General features: G+C 40.2%; 1 protein-coding gene across 2 annotated transcripts in view; it reads right to left on the minus strand.

Annotated features, from left to right (window-relative positions):
• Window positions 1-740: 740 nt before the first annotated feature.
• lasp1 (LIM and SH3 protein 1) overlaps window positions 741-16,761 on the minus strand; it is a 31,925-nt gene continuing 15,904 nt past the window's right edge. Inside the window, exons 3-7 of one of the 2 annotated variants that reach the window (XM_080904839.1) lie at window positions 15,490-15,574; window positions 9,727-9,849; window positions 6,096-6,174; window positions 4,430-4,527; window positions 741-4,251 (exon numbers count right to left, since the gene is read on the minus strand). In XM_080904839.1, coding sequence (XP_080760965.1) covers window positions 4,078-4,251; window positions 4,430-4,527; window positions 6,096-6,174; window positions 9,727-9,849; window positions 15,490-15,574 — 559 coding nt within the window. In that variant the 3' untranslated portion in view covers window positions 741-4,077. The remainder of the gene's footprint in view (window positions 4,252-4,429; window positions 4,528-6,095; window positions 6,175-9,726; window positions 9,850-15,489; window positions 15,575-16,761) is intronic. The other variant, XM_080904840.1, reaches the window with a different exon arrangement.

Below are 16,761 nucleotides of genomic sequence, written 5' to 3' on the forward strand. Positions count from 1 at the left end.
TGCACAATGTACACTTGTGTTGTTTTGTCTCGTCTTGTGTTGTTAGGTCTGAAGCACACTGGGCTGTTACGGTTCTGAGTTTCTCTGACAGACCTGCCAAATGAGGGACAATATTAATCCATTTCTCCCTGGTTAGGGCATCTCCACAGATTTAGTGCAAACCCAGTATGGTTTTAGATATGGAAACATTCCTGATTCACTTCTTGAATGGTGAGAAGGGTGCTTTGCAGTTCATATTTAATAAAGCTAGCAGTTCAGGACCTGCCAGATTCTCAAGGTCTTAAATTAGAGACTCTGAGGAGCCTGTGTTATCAGTTATGCACCAGTGTTTCCCACTTCTTTTGAATTCTGGCTGGAGCCGGTTTTCCCTCTTCTGCAAGGGGAGTGGTGAAAATTGTTGTATGAAATACTGTTTCTTCTTTTCCCACGTGGAATAGCTTGAATTTATTAGCACAAGCACGCTAATGAAGGTCCTTTAATGAACCATTTTGAGACTTAGAACCAAACCCCCAAAAGACTCAGCTAAACATATTACTTCATTAATCAGCACAATGGTTTTTAGGTATGACAACATAACATGAAAAAGTTTTCCTATTTAGCAATTGTCCTTTTTTGCATCATAAATTCGTAGAAGCGACATAATGTGACATTTGCTGAAAAAGGGCCTTGCACACCTATGTAGATTTTTACGTTTGCGTTGCTATTCATGTGTCCAAGTGAAGAGACTGTACAGACAGAGCAGTCTTGAGAAAAAAAAATGACATTTTATTGAATCTGCAGAATCATAAGTACAATTTGAAGTGCTGTATCAGGGCAACAGGAGATGATATCAGGTCCTTAATCTGAGGATGTATTCAGAGTGTTGAATACATGTGTATGTCAATATGCATATGGTATATTTTTTTTTCTTTAAAAAAATAACAAAATTATATCAAAAACAATTTAAGATGGAATGCACAAAAACTGGTCTGAATGCTAAACCTGCAATTGTGGATTATATGATTTCACTCTGCAAAGTCTACAGTATATAACCAGTATCATAGAAGCAGGGAATGATTCATCAGAAGAGCAGGAGCCTACGATGAAGGCTGAAGGAAAGAGGAACTGCAGCAGGAGGTTGGACAGCATAAGAAGACAGAAACTGAATGGAAGCAGGGTTATGATATGAAGTTAGGGTTCAGTAGTGATGCCAGAGCAGAGGAGCGGTATTTGGCGCAAAGAGGTTAACTCCTGACTAAAATCCAGGTCAGACAAACAACTTGCCGCCTCTCACAGACTGGGAAATCGAGAGGATCGCCACCCTCAGTCGCCCCCTCTCCCCCCAGCCTCGCACGCTTACATCTTCGCACACACAGTGCCTTAACAAATCCATCCTGAGCCACACTTAAACAATACTGGCTGTCTTTGGCCATTCCCCCCCTCCTTCCCTCATTTCATCCACACCACCACCTAACAACAATCAACACACTTGAGATAAGTTTGGACTGGACGCAATCCGGAATCTACCAGTGTGAGTAGTTTCGTTGATAATTAAATTTGAGCAAATGCACCATCAGCCAGGAACAACAATCATTTCACTCAAAGCCAAACCACAAAATTCCTCAATTTACCCCAGAGATACACACAACCGTGAGCTCTAAACCAGCTTTCCGATCTAGCGTCTGTTTTGCAAATATCCTGTTGTCGAATAGAGATTAATGCAAAATGCAGGAAAGATGCTGTACAGTGTGTTCATTCGTTCTCATTTATTAGAAGATTAGAAGAGTCTTTTTTCTAATTCAGTGACTTTTTTTTTTTTTCCATCAGCACTGTCACAATTCATGACATTAGAGAGTTTGATTGTTCAACACCAACTGACAACGTGCATCAACCGTGAGTCAGCTTTTAAAAATCACAGAACTTCTCCACATTCACAAAAATATTGAAACGCTTTTATCTGCAGGCAAGCCACTTCCCAGAGCACCGTGACCTGTAAAAACAATTCCCCCTAACTTACATTTATGATACATATACAATTGTACAATGTCATCTAGCTACATAGTGAGAGCCTTGTTTCACTTAATGAAGCCGAAATCCCCTCCCTCCCCGCTCCCCAGCTCCACTGTAAGGATGGCCCCACCCTGATCGCTCATGTCTGTGACAGTCACAGTGCATCACAGGAGAAGGAAACTGCAAGAAAAGGGGAAAGGTGCATAAGGTCAGGGGCCTGTGACATTATTTACACCACAGAGGAATGGCAACAATAATGACAATTACACGTGTTATGGTTTTAACAGAAATACTGTGTCGCAGTCTTTCTGTGGAAGAGCCAGCAACGCAAACGCTTCATTTTACGCTCAAGAACCAGTTTCAACATTTAGCTGCCAGCGAGCGGTGGCTGGCTTGTTGTTGGGATTGGCCTGCCACATGTGCCGCCCTGGCTCAGGTGGCAGCTGCCTTTAAAATGAACAGAGCATACGATAAAAATCAACTTTCAGGTGTATTTTAAATGATTCTTTTTCTAAATTCTCCCTTCTTTGAAGCTGCAGAACAATGAAACTGTCTTTAACAACAAGCAGTTAGCGCTGTCCTGAAACTCCAAGTAATTATCCCATGACTGATCTAATACAGTGACTACAAGAGTCTCCATAACTACTCCTTTTCTGTCTTGCAAACTGAGTTGCTGGTTTATTTATTAAATACACAGATCTGTTTTTTTTTTCTCAAAACAAACATCTAATAACAACAAGGACAGTTCAGGAAGAAAAGAGCGAGAAAAATGACAACATCTACCACAGCCATAAAAAAAAATCTCACATTAAATGAGAAAAAAAAAAGAAAAAAAAAAAAAGACTGGAATGTACTCTTTCAAAAACGGTGGAATGAATTTCAAATAAACGATTCACAATATCGAGTTGTGCTTGGCCTCGTCTTTTATAAAGGATTTCTGTGATGGTGATATTTTTTTTCTTAGCAAAGGGGAAGAGCCATTTTCCCCCCCAAAACAGCTTAATCTTGATCACCATATCTTTGTGATTCTCACAGGACTGAAGGCATTTAGGCTGCAAAATCAGGAATAAACGTGTATACTGTACATGCAGACGTGTGTTCAGTGTAACTGCAAGAGAAAGACTGATGAAGTCCCCTAACGTGTCCCTGATCCCTCCTGTATCCAGGAAGCCTGTGTAAGGCTCAACAGGAGGTGCTCTACAGTTAGGTCATTATTCCAGTTTGACAACAGCACAGTGCTGAACATGAGGGTGCCTACTTGAGCAGACTGGCGAGATGTGTGTCCATCTATAAATATATTTAAAAAACCTCTCTGTTAAGACTGAAAACTGGCTGACTGATGCAACAGCAACAGCGTTGGAGGTTAAAGGAATGTACTCAAGTGGAAAAAAAAAAAATCACTCTAAGACAGACTGAGATTCTATACACTGTTTTTCCAGTCTGGCCAAGATCACGCTGCAAAATTAAAGAAAGAAAAAGACAAATGGGCCCATTAAAACGCCACTCAAACACACTTTGAGCTAGTTTCTTCACTGAATTGTGTCTGCAGGTTTACTCACTTCAGGGATATCTTTTTTTCAAAAAACAAACAAACATTTTCTTCAGTATTTTTGCATGTTTTAGTGGTAGGATTGCTAAGTGGCGTAGCTAGGATGGAGCTGTGTGACACGGCACGGACCCCTGACATACTGCAATGAACTGTGAATTCATCTTTGAGGACTTTCCATTCCCACTTGCAGCTGCATGAGAGTGGAGTCAGGATGGGGACAAAGACAAAGAGGATGACGAACATCCAAATAGAGAGACATTAGCACAGACGGACGAATAGAGAAGCAGGCAGGCAGATAGACAGACAGAAGGACAGACAGCTAGATAGAGGGTGTGTGTCTGTGGCTGGCGAACAGTGAGAGCAGAGCAGGGATGTAGAGGGGGAAGGGGTTCAGGGTCTCTCAGGGCAGGTTAGGGAACAAGAGTAAAAATAAGAGAAAGCGGCGCTAAGATGAGATGGCACTGGGCTTTTCCTTTCCTACTTTCCCTCCCTTTCTCTATCTCCTCCTTTTTCTCTCCCTCTTTTTCTTCTCCTCTAGCTCAGATGGCCTCCACGTAGTTGGCAGGCAGCATGCCCTGCTGGCCGGTACGCTCCACGCGGCCATACATCCAGCCTTCATCAATCTGCTGCACGTCTACGATCACATCTCCGTCCATAAAGGAAACTTCATCCTCATCGGCGGCAGAGTAGTCATATACTGCCCTGTATCGCTTCTGTCAGCAAAAAAGAATGAGCTTGGTTAGTTTATAAACGGTTACAGTCTGCTGACAATGAGCTTAATCATCTTGGAAAGAATGTGTTTTGCTTTTGTGTTATTAAATTACAACAAATCTTCTGATTCTTGTTAGGTTTTGGAATCGGTGAATTTAATTAGAAGAGTGAAGGACGTACCCCAGCACTGGGAGGCGGGGCAGCGGCTGCCTGGCGCACTGGTTCAGGAGCAGGATCATAGTGGTAGTTCTGAGTGGCTGCAGGCTGCTGGTAACCACCTGGTGAAGGAGTACAGGGATAATGAAGGAGTTAGAATCATAAGCAGTACTACTTATAATTGGTGCTTTAACCTACACAAAAGGTCATTTATGGCAGTATGCGGCTCTGTGATTTTTTTAAATCATAAGAAGTAGCATCAAATTCTGCTACCTTGCAAAGTTTTAAGAGCACTTGCCCATTGCTGTGGCAAGGATTAAGGAGAGTGGGATCACTTAATACACAAAATATTTTAATTATTATACAAGCTCAAGATGTTTGCATACATTTTGTTTTAACTACAAACAAAGTAATAAAGGATGCGAAAAATAAAAACAAAACACTCTTAATACTTTAGTCAATTTGTTGTTGCTAACGTTATTAAAGAGTCACCAGTTCATCTTTGTTTTGGTGCCACTCAAACACATGTTACCGTTTAAAATGCATTTCTTCTCTAGCAGTTCTAAAATGAAGAGAAACTGTCTTTTAAGAAGCGAGAGACAATAAAAATATTGTGTAAATAAAAGGTCATTTTGTTTGTACAATACCATATTTGCATAAAAATGACAGAACTGTAATTAAATTAAAAAAATCTCGCTTAACAGGTAACAGTATAGTTAATATAAACACAATACCTATTAAAATGTTCTCCTGTATAAAATAATGGGGTCAGAAATGACCTGACTTGGTTACGCACAGTAGGTTGCACATACATAAAGTTCACAACTACACAATTCAGGTACACGACCCATAAATAATTAGATAAATGACTATAATAACTAATAAATACGTGTAGGAATATTAAGACGCAGGTTTAAAAAGAAAAAAAAAAAAAGCACTGAGAAAAATCTGACTACTGAACACTGAGAAAATGTAAAAAGCTCCACAAAGGCTAAATTCAGAAGTTTGTAAACATTGACTCAGTACAGTCTATAATTAGATATTCATTTCCATGTATTTTCTATGCATACAAGCTGTGTATTTATTGTTTGTTTGTGCAAAAGCTCTTTTACAGTAAATGCTAAAAAAAAAAAAAACCCTACATGGCAAGCCAAGGCACGCATGCTCTTGATTCACAACCCTCTAAACAATGACCTTCTGTGTAAAGGTGTTGAACTGGCACACGAAATACAAATAGCAGGCTGACTAGTCATTCCTCTTCCTAATGCTGAAAGCACTGTTCTGACATAACTGCTCCTGTTGTTGTTTGCAATTATTACTGCAAAGTTTCTGTGTCTGAGCTTCAGCAAACAATTGTTTGACTTGAGTAATGAATAAAAACAGATTATGTACAATTATGATTTCAGCTGTGATTGTGAAACAGAATTATGCTTGCAGTAATGTAGTCATTTATGGCTAAGAAGATTAAAAAGCAGAAGAGTGCAGTGAAGAACTTGAGCTCCTATAGCCTCTGGGAGGGAGGAACCAAGCGCAGACAAGCCAAGAAAGCTAAAGAAAAATGTAATGCTTTTTGTTCTCTAGTTCATGTACATTTTCCAGCTACACAGATATTTTTGTGGATTCAGACAGTGCTTTCTTCACTTCTGCCTTCTACTTCTCTGCTACATTTACTAGTAATTGCTGGTCATACCTGCACTGGGGTTGCTTGGCAGATGTTGTGGACCCTCTCCTCCGATCTTCTTCTTCTCAAATTCCTCATGGTACTTAATCTGCAATGCACAAACACAAACAGGTCATTCATGAAGATGAGGAATAACGCACCTTCTCTTAGGCGATTCAAATCCTTTCAAGTCTTTTCTAGATTCAAAAAGGACTTGTAGTTTGTACAGTTCCTTTTCTATCCACCAGGGGTCTCCCACTTGCTCTCTAGCTTCTCAGTGTCTGTGGAGATAGGTGGGGCGCACTATTTGCAGCAAATGCTCAGGGAAGCAGCTTGATGTTGAGAGGAAATGACATCTCAGGTACCGGAAGCAGTGTAAGGACGTAGGTGTATAGCAACGGCTTGTTGACACATCAGACAGGTGAAACATACACACAAACACACACACACACACAAAAAAAAAAAAAAAAAAAAAAAAAAAAAAAAAAAAAGAGCAGAGGAGGAGTACAGAGAACAAGTCACTCAAATCCCCGAGTCTTACACACTCGCTTGGAATGACAGAGCAAGACTCAAAAGGAACTACTGAGAGGAAAAGGAGAAGGGTGGGGTTGTATGACTAAGCATATGAAATGGAATCAAGTTTAAATTAAAGTACTACAGTCTCAAGTGTAAGTGAATAGAGAAAAAATGGATTTTTTTCATTCTGTAAGCCATACGCTGAGTTATAACTGAACAAAAACAAAAAAGCAGCACAATTAGATGTTTAGGCAGACTTTATGACCATTTCTCCAGCCAGTGCAACAAAGGCTGTGTTCAGTGTTTCAAAATCAAACAGGCAGCACTGATGAAACAGAAACTGAGTGACTGCTCTATTTAACCCGTCTCCTTATTACCAGACTGATAACAGACTTACTCAACAGTTCTTCGGTCAAGATTTACAACCCTGTATTCTGTTCCCGCTTATGCCCCGGCTCAAAGAGCCCACTGTGCTGCTGGCGTCAGTGAGGAGTGTATTCACCGACTGGATGGGACGACGGAGTGTTTGTGTAAGGACAGTGAAGCGAGTGACTGGGAGAACACAGTGGCTATTCTCAAGTGCAATATGCTAAGTGAGAGTGTGTGAGAGAGATTATTTTAGTTTGTTTTGAAGAAGCAGGTTGAACAGATGGTGTGTTTGTGTGTGGATTTACAGGACTTGCCCTAGCTGCTGCTGAACTACCCCCGACCATCCCCCCTGATTCATCTCAATCTTTGCTGGTGGCAGGAAATATAGAAGGATGGACCGAGAGATGTGGCAAAGAGAAGGGCAAAACAGAGATGAGACTAGAAGAGGGTTTATTGCACTTTGTTTTTCAGTGTCCAGAGAAGAGAAATAAAAGACACTAATGTTCATCTGCAGTGGCTCCTTTATGATTGGCTGTGAATGACAAATTGATTGCAAGCAGAGGTCTCGTTTATCAGCTTCAACTAAAGCCACTTCACGATGCGCTTAAATCTATCCTTAAACAGTGAAATTGTGGCTTGTGTGCGCGCCCATAAACGCATATAATATATGTGTTTGTTTTCCTGCTTTGCTGACTTCCTTAATCTCCAACATGCAAGATCTTCATCACATGAAAACTGTAATTATCCATCACCCTCCACACCAATTATGCCATTAGCGAGGCCAGTGCAGAGCTCGGTATGTATGAAGAGGTGTCTTTGTTTTGTCAGTTTGTTTCACATAGAAAGAAAGGTCTTTGCAGCTGACTTAAGCAGATTGGGGGACACAAGGTGAACAATATAAACATTTCTACATTCCTGTTGTGTATTTACAGAGAAATGGCAAATCAATCAATAACAGGGGCAGAGGGAGAGGAAAGTGAAGGTGATTGGACCCAATGAAAAGTGAATGGGAGAGAACTCCTTTACCATGTATAAAGAGCAAGTAAGAGGACAAAAAGATTTTAAAAGCAACAGTATACAAAAAAAAATTGTAGAACTTGAGATCTTAATCTGGGGAAATTCTCTGAGGCTTGAGCTGGAGGAGGTGAGACCAATTAGGTAATGTAACAGAAAATGATGACAAAAAATGTGCCACGTTATTCTGGTGGCTTCCAAAGCTTTCATTTGAAGCATAATGACTAAGCTTTAAAGGAAATCAAGTTTTTTTTTTTTTTGTTTGTTTTAAATAAAAAAATAAACCTTGGCTTTAATTTTTCACATTTTCTGCCACTTACTTTCTCTACTCTGCTTCATCTCCAGCACTCGCTAAAGGTCATGTAATACGTGTTTAAGGGCAAGTTATTACGCGCTGAGATTATTTCTAAAACAGTATCAAAACACTCATCTGAACAGAGATTGTAAAAATGCTAATAAAATAAAAATGTGTTGTTGTGATTACAGCCTGGCGTGGCACAGACAGCTGTCCCCTGGGATTTACAGTTGTTTTGCAGATGCCTGTTTTCAGGATTGGTGCTGTTGCTCCTTCCTCAATATAAATTGCTACATTTTTAACAAATTATTTGTTTTGCTTTCCTTGTACAATTTTCTAATTTCCCATGCTGCACTCAACAATCATGGCATGCTCAGTTGCCTAGCAATGCTTATCCATTAGTAAGAGACATTTTGATAAGCAGGCGGCCATATCTTAAACCAGCGGTCCCCAACCCCCGGGCCTCGGACCGGTACCGGTCCGTGAGTAGTTTGGTACCGGGCCGCGAGAGTTGAGGCTCAGGTGTGAAATGTATAGTTTTCAGGGTTTTTATCGGTTTTCAGTGTTGTTTTGTTATCGTTTTTATCGTTAACTCTGTTTTCGTGGGTCTTTTCACGTGTGTTATGAATAAATCTTTTTTTTCGGTACTGGTACTAGTTTTATTTTGTTGTATTTATCCGCGACACCTTAAAGGCCGGTCCGTGAAAATATTGTTGGTCCGTGGCGCAAAAAAGGTTGGGGACCGCTGTCTTAAACCATAGATGACTAGATTAGATCAATAGATGCATATAAAGTGGTATTTATTTTAGTGTGACAGAAGATGAATAATTACGGGAGTTGTAACTGAAACTGGTAAGAGTAGATGACTGACCAACGTGGAGAACCTAGCGAGTTAAGTACCACAGTAGCTGTCTCAGTAGACTCCGAGTGTGGAAAACAATTCAGACTAAGTCAAGTGAACTTCGGAGTGGACTAACTGAGTCTGGTGGATTCTCAAGATTCTCAAAAGTCTTTAGACAACGAGGTAATGCAGAAATATTGATTTATTTTTTTTTTAATCGTATTGGCTGATCTTAAATCTTATGTTGTGGTAGCCATTCACAGTGTCCTCACTCAATAACTGGACCCATTCCAAACATTTTGGTCCCAATTAAAAATTTACACCCAAAAGATTAAAAATGCCACCGCTTCCCTTTAAAGCAGTGAAATCAGTAAATCTTAAAGAACTGAAGAGCCGTTTGCTGAGTACTTCATGTAGACCAATCATTCTCCATAGAAGAAATCCTCAGTTCAATATTGGCAAAGAGATTATAGTCACACAGGGAAACTAATCAACACAGAGCAGACTGGCTTCATACCAGGCTGTCAGGGTGGGGGGAAACGCAGAAAGAGCTCCAAATATTCAGTCTGCTTTATTATTAAGATGTTGAGAAATAAACAAACAAGTGGAGTGAATGGAGTACTTGCTTTGGTGACGCTTACATTGCTGATTTGGTCCTGCGTTTTCTTAATTCTTTGCATCTCTGGTGTGTCTGCGACCACGCTGAAACCCTTCCCTTTATTCTTCTCAAAATCCTCCCTGTAAAGAACCTGCACAACAAAACAGGATCGTGTTAGAAATAAAGGCAAGGTCAACACGCAAGGCAAATTACATGTAAAATGAATTATACATTGACATCAACAGTTTCAGTTTAGCGAGTCAACAAGGAAAATCCAGCAAATGCAGTGGAAATGGTTATTTATAGATGCAGTGACCTAGATTCTTTCAACAAATCATATTCAACATTTTGAGGATTCATAATGGAGACTTGGTATTTTCCTGCACCTCTGAAATCAATTTACAACTCATATATAATTGTAAAAAGTAACAAAAAATTAAAAATCGTGAAATAAAATTCTTGGTTTTGCTAATGTCAGTGCTGAGTTTTGCTGAACTAAAGCTTTGGGTTTATAAAATTCTTTGGAAGGAAGGAAGAAAATTCTTTTATTGGCAGCTCGATCACAGCTCAACCACAGCTCAACAACATGCGATGGACTAACATGATAATGTTGACAAGTCGTCTCTGGGAAACTGACATTCGTTTATATTTTGCATCTTCTTTTTTGGGTATTTCCATAAGAAGGCTAGCTGAAATTTAAACAAATGTACCAGATTCTACAACAACAGCAGCCCAAATCTACACACTGCCTCTGAGGCTGAAAATTCCCTTCACACCACACATGATTCGGGGCCCTGCATCCAGAGGAATATCTGAATATGGATTATTTTGTGATATGTTCTTGAGATGGACAAGATGTTTCACATTTTTTCCTTTTTTCAGTTTGATATGCACAGGAAAAGCACCCAAAAAATTACAGGACACAATTATCCGCAAACTGGATCAATCACATAAACTACTAATTATAGTTTTATGACCATTTAATTGTATTTGTTTACTTATATCTCTCACTATAAAGCATAAGCTTGACGACAATACAACAAAGTTGCTTTTGGCCTTTACTAGTCAAATTTTACGTTTTCTGCAAATTCAATAATCTTGTACGCATCAAATAGGCTCTCTGTTTGTGTTGTATGCACAAACTGAGTAGGGTTTGCCCTGCATATATTGCTTTGTCTTCTGTGGTGACGTTAACTTCCTGCCTGCTTGAGTGAGTGAAGGCCTTACATGCAGGACGTGGTAGTAACCATATATGGTTAAAATGAGAGGTACTGTGCAACAAACAGTGTCAGCGTGTGTGTGTGTGTTATTTTCCAGCCTTCCCACCCTATTCTGACCCTAAGGGGCAGAGAGGAGGAAACGTCCTGCCCATGTAACGTCAGATGGGAATCAGAAATTACAAAGCTCTCCCTCACTGCTACACCGTGGGTGATCACTCAAAGCCACAACCACATACACCACTTAACAAACCTGAAACAGGAAAACACGTTTTATTTCTGAACTAAAGCTGTAACACATTTTAGCGCTTCTCTCTGTCATCTTTTCTGAGAATTTTAGACTCCACCCCCCACACTGAAACTCTGTCCCTGCCTCCATGGTGACTGCACTGATTTCCTGCACTCCTCCAAGACTGAGGGCGCCTGCTTGCACAGTCCATTACCAGGAAACAAAGCTTCACCCTTGCATCCTCTCCCCCAGATATCCACATAATGCCTGACACTGCTCAATACAGTGACCAATCCTCCCTCTCATCTCCCGGAGCCTTGTGATGACACAATGTTACTGTGATTCACAGCTAATGTGCGCGAGTGCGTAGGTGATGCGCTGTAATTGGTCCATATCTGCCGTCACCCTCGGTGTGACGTCCACTGAGAAAATGAGGCAAAACTATAGCTGATCCTCGTTCAGTGAGGAATTGTATACAGCTTTGAGGCATGCACACACAGATAAGAAGATTAATGTGACCTCGACCCATCTTTGTCCCTCATTCCTTGCTCTTCTCTGTTCAATATGTGATCCCCCTTATGTTTTTTTTTAAATTTCTCAAGCCTGTCTCCTTTGTCTTTTGGGATCTATGCAACAGCTTCTTCTCCTCCAATCATACCTCTGCTTTCTTTCCCCACCCACACTCTGCTCTTGCTGTGCTCCTTTTTCATTCATTCATATTTTACTGCTTCAACGGCAATAGTCAGTCATCCCATAGAGCTGGAGCTTTTCCTCATTATAATCTTTCTCGTTGCTTCTATTTGCATTCCACCAGCCTTCCTTCCTAAGGGAATTTCACTTTTATCTCTTACTCTCTCACCACACACTCCTCCCTCTTTCTGGTTGGTGCCGTCCCGTCTCTTCTCATGTGCAATTCATAGCTCTTCCTCTCCTCCTTCCCAATTCGTTTCTCTCTAGTTTTTTTTCTCCTTTTCTGTCTTGTTTCTTTCTGTCTTCCCCCCACAAAGTCTAGTAATGAGGTGTGACAAACCCTGCTACCATAGCAATAAGGTTTCGTAGCAACGCAGTAGCGGCAGCGTGGTGGTGGTGAGGGGTTAGACAGTTACCGATCTCCACAAACAAACCTCCCCTCAACTTTAATTTGATGACACAGAAACACCTAAAAAGTGCCCTTAAAAACACAACTTTAGCTCAAAAGATTCAGCAGTTAACAGGATGTTTTTTCTTTAAGGGTGTCTGCTGAACTGACAGCACAATCAACCCCTTCAGCTAAAAAACACAAAAACATCTGCACGGAGGTGACAACTTTGCTAAAGGGATTAAAAAAAAAATAAATCTTTTTGACAAATTTAAGGTTCATGTGTTTTTTTTCCCCCCTGTCACAAATCATATTTTCCTGTCCACTGTGACATTAAACTGCAAATGAGGAGAAATAAAAGTCACAACATCCCACACTACTCTTTGTCCATCTCAACCTCGATAAAACTGAAATTCCTGCCCCCAAAACTTCCACTGTGGAAGTCGGTGGTTAAACTGACCCGTCATCACCAGCAAAACTTTTCCTTTTAACTGAGAAAATCAAACCTTTACCGTCACCCAAAAACTTGGGTGTATACAGTTTTTTGTAGCTCACTTTTCACATGTACTTCTCAGTGGCCAGACTTCTCCTTATACAGCAGACCCGCGAAGACCTTATTCCTTGATCATTTTTCACATCCAGAGGCACTTCTAAGGTTGTTGCACCTAAATCTACAATTCATCAGTTCAGCTGACTCAGTGGTTCATTTTCAAACACCTGCTGAAAACTCGTTTTATATGGTAGCCTTTCTTTAAACATCGATTTATATCATAAATAAGAATTCATGCTTGAATGCATCTCTGCATTTACTGCATTTAAGGCACATTTCTGATGTTTGTGTTTCATTCAAATCATGAAGCATGTTATAACTGTTAAGAAATGCTATAGAAAAAAAAATGATTAAAATTCAGCCATGCACTAGCATTTATTATATGGATCTTATTGGATACAGTAAACAATTAGCATAACACTCTCTCAGTATTATGGAGTCTTTGTGGGGGCTGTTTGGATGCACAATCCATGTAGAAAAACACCATCTGTCCCTTGATTCCTCAGTCATCCCCCTCCCCATATGACCGCTATCCAAACCCCTATACTCTGCAAAACCCCCCGTCACATCCACACCCCACTCATCTCTAGTGTTTGACACAGACTTTTGGATAAGATATGGATATGCCCTGCCTGCCTCTCTGTACAGCGCTCTCTCTTCTACAACAAGCTGCAAAAACAAGCTTCTCCTTCAGGTTTCCTGGTGGATTGTGTGTCGTTTTCTTTCTCCAAAGTAAAGAGGCTTCAACAGCTGTACCTCTCACATAGTTTTTTCTAATTAGAGACTAAAACTGTGCTGAAAGATTTGTTCTAATCTTTGTGTACGTCTGAATGAATGTGTGTTGTTTTTTGTGTTTTTCTGTGCTTACTTTAGTGGACGTAGACAAGTTCCTGGAATTCTATTATACAAAGCCCAGACATCTTACTATTATTTGGAGAAGTGAAACTGAAAATGACAAATTTTAAGGCAGTGGAATGCCTACTATAACAAGTTTGTGGACAGAGATAATATTTTAAACTTACTCTATGATTTGACATCCAAAATTAACTGCAAGCAGTTCAAGAGGAAAACAGTCTTTAGCGAGCACAAATCTCCCCGACTCTCTATTCTGGCTTTCTCTTTTCTATTAAGGCAATAAGGAATGACCCAGTTAAGGAGGATATTTTGGTCAGTGGGGTTTCTTTTTTTTTTTTTTTATAACATATTATAATTCATTTGGGTGTTTGTAATTTTAGCAACTGCAAGAACAACCATAGTGTTTTTTGTGGTTACAAATTAGACCAAGATAAGCTACTAATTGCAGAAAAATAGGAGCAGAGAAACTGGGTAGCTCAGTGAACCCTGAGTGTTGCTGTACAACAAGAAGTATTCAAACTGCATTAATAATTTGGTGTGGTTTTAAAAGTACAGGAATGTTGGCAAATTGTATCCACATCAATATGATACGCTATAAAAGCGCAAAAATGTAAGTCCATATAATCCAGTTTGTAACCATCATAAATGATAAACAAAAGACTATAACACATGAACACTGGTGAAGGGGAATCCTCAAACAAGCAGGATATTAAAAAAGGCCTAGATACTACACCTTATTTTCTCCCCGTTTACATCCTTCTACAAACACACTGAACACTTTTAACCTAGATGTTTGGAAACAACTGCACGGACAGCGTCCAATGCAACAGTTTGCCCTTCTTGAACCAACTCACTTTGTATACTGCTAAGCTAGCAGATTTTAGCATATTTGTTTTAGTAATTTACATTTGATATGAATAATTTGCAAAATAACTAGTAACCAAAGCTTCAACATAAAGGTAGTGGAATCAATTATCTTGCCCACTTTAAACACTGCCAAGTGGGTATCACTGCTAGAAAAAGTGAGGTTGACTATAGGTGTCAGCCTCCAGCCTAATTTACAAAAAAAGAAAAAGAATCAGCTAAATTTAAACTATTTAAAATAAGCAGTTAGTCTTTTGTTTAGTGGACATTCATGGGAGCATGTCAAACGCTGACACAATACGCTCATGCACCCACCCAGCTGTGGTGGAAGTGGACAATACACTAGACAGCAAAAAAATAAAAAATAAAGATGTAAGGGAACAACAGAAACAGCGGTCAGAAAAAAGTGGGCAAATTGATGTGAACTTTGTTGTAGAGTGTTTTTTGACATGCACTGGATGGTGGGTATAATGAGGTCCTTGAGCAAATGAGCTTACATTCAGTATTACAGCCATAAATGTCGCAACGTCTTCTTGTCTAACAAGACTTTTTCTCTTCAAATCTCAATAAAGGGAAACTGAAATTCTTGCAAAACACATTTAAGCAAGGCCCCTTTTCATATGTTCCAGTCTGTACATCTTTTGATTATAAATGCTGAGTTGTTTCTGTTCTAGTTTGTCTCAGTTTTAGTTTGCATGACTATGGGCCTCCCAGCTTCAAATGTGTTAACTTGTGTCAATTTCATGCTTGATTTCTCAGGGCTTTGTTTTAAAGCAGTGAGCATGCAGACGGACGCTAAAATGGAGCAAGACAGAATGTAATCTGAAAGCTGGTCGTGTTAGACTTACTACCAAGTTTAACTATCATTGAATTTTTAAATTAAGCATACTTTTCTACTGCCTCTTATGCACAAACACATGGCACAGTGTTATACTCGTATGTTGTACAGCTGAAGTTTAGTTCAGCAGTGAATATTATGGATATTCCCAATGGGTTACCTGGCTCTGTATCTTGCTCTGCTGTTTGAGGCGGAGGTTCTCTGGAGTGTCAGTCACACAGGTGAAGCTTGACTTGGGGTAGTGTCTGTAAAATAAACACAGAACGGCAGAGATTGTAAATACATAGTAGACACGCATAGGCAGCTGCCAGCTTCCACTGAGACTCTCACTGTGACGCTCAAGACTAGAAAAACAGCACAAGTCAAGCAGTGTGCAGTCTGTGGCCCCACTCTGGGGTCATTTGTTATTCAAGGTGGTCCTGAGGTTGAGTTAAGAGCCCCTGCATACAAAAAGCATGTCAGTATAACACACAACGCTCTGTCAGTGAGAGCCAAGGTACTCTGAGAAAGAGAAAACTAGGTGTGGGCTCAAGGTTGCAATGTTTTGTGGCGAACCATAGCAGGTGTGGAAAAAAACCCTGACACATATATGCACATATAGGCACACTAGAGGAACAGCATGCACCCAACACAGCAACAGAGTCAAAGAGATCATGGGCGAGTGTGAATGATGTCATAAGCAGCTCCTTTCAGCAAACCGCAAAGGGACCATTTTTTCCCCCCTCAACTGATTCTGGGAATCTTCTTGGCAGTCTCAGATCCGTAACAACCATCGGAACTCCAGCTGCTTAGGAGAAAATGCTCTGTTTGGAAAACATACAGCAAATATAAATACTGTTTTGGTCAGCATAAGCATGCTCACATGCAGCACACCAAGCAAAAGCTGTTCATTACATACTTACATAATGACTGCATGAACTGCAATCACTAGTTAATGTGTGCATTTGCGTGTATATGTGGCATAACTCAGTGTTTTTATACACTGGAGGCTTCTGAGTACAAGTAGCCTTCAGGTCCACAAATAATTGTGCCTGCCAGTTCAGTGTGGTCCTTAAGGCTGCAAAAGAACATGGCAGTAGTCCAGCAGGAGCGGAAGAGCCCAAACAGCTTATCTAACTGCTCATATGAACTGAAGTTCCCAGCCTGCCTCTTAGCACTGGGTGACCTCAAAAAATCTTTAACCAGTCTTCATGCCTCTGGGTAACCCACTTAGGCAATATGTTTACGGTTTCCTTGACAACAGCTAATTACAGCATACACCAGCTAATTTTAAAAAGGGACAATTTTGGAGAACGGGAAGTAGAAAAAAAGTAGTCAGATCTGGACAACAGCAGAAACTGGAACTGGAATTTCAACCCAAACAGCGTTTCTGTGTCCATCTACACACAGAGGTATACGGCTCTCAATTTCCTGAAGCAACATTTATCTACAC

The sequence above is a fragment of the Rhamphochromis sp. 'chilingali' genome, assembly GCF_963969265.1.
Source record: "Rhamphochromis sp. 'chilingali' genome assembly, chromosome: 15".
Lineage (NCBI taxonomy): Eukaryota > Metazoa > Chordata > Actinopteri > Cichliformes > Cichlidae > Rhamphochromis > Rhamphochromis sp. 'chilingali'.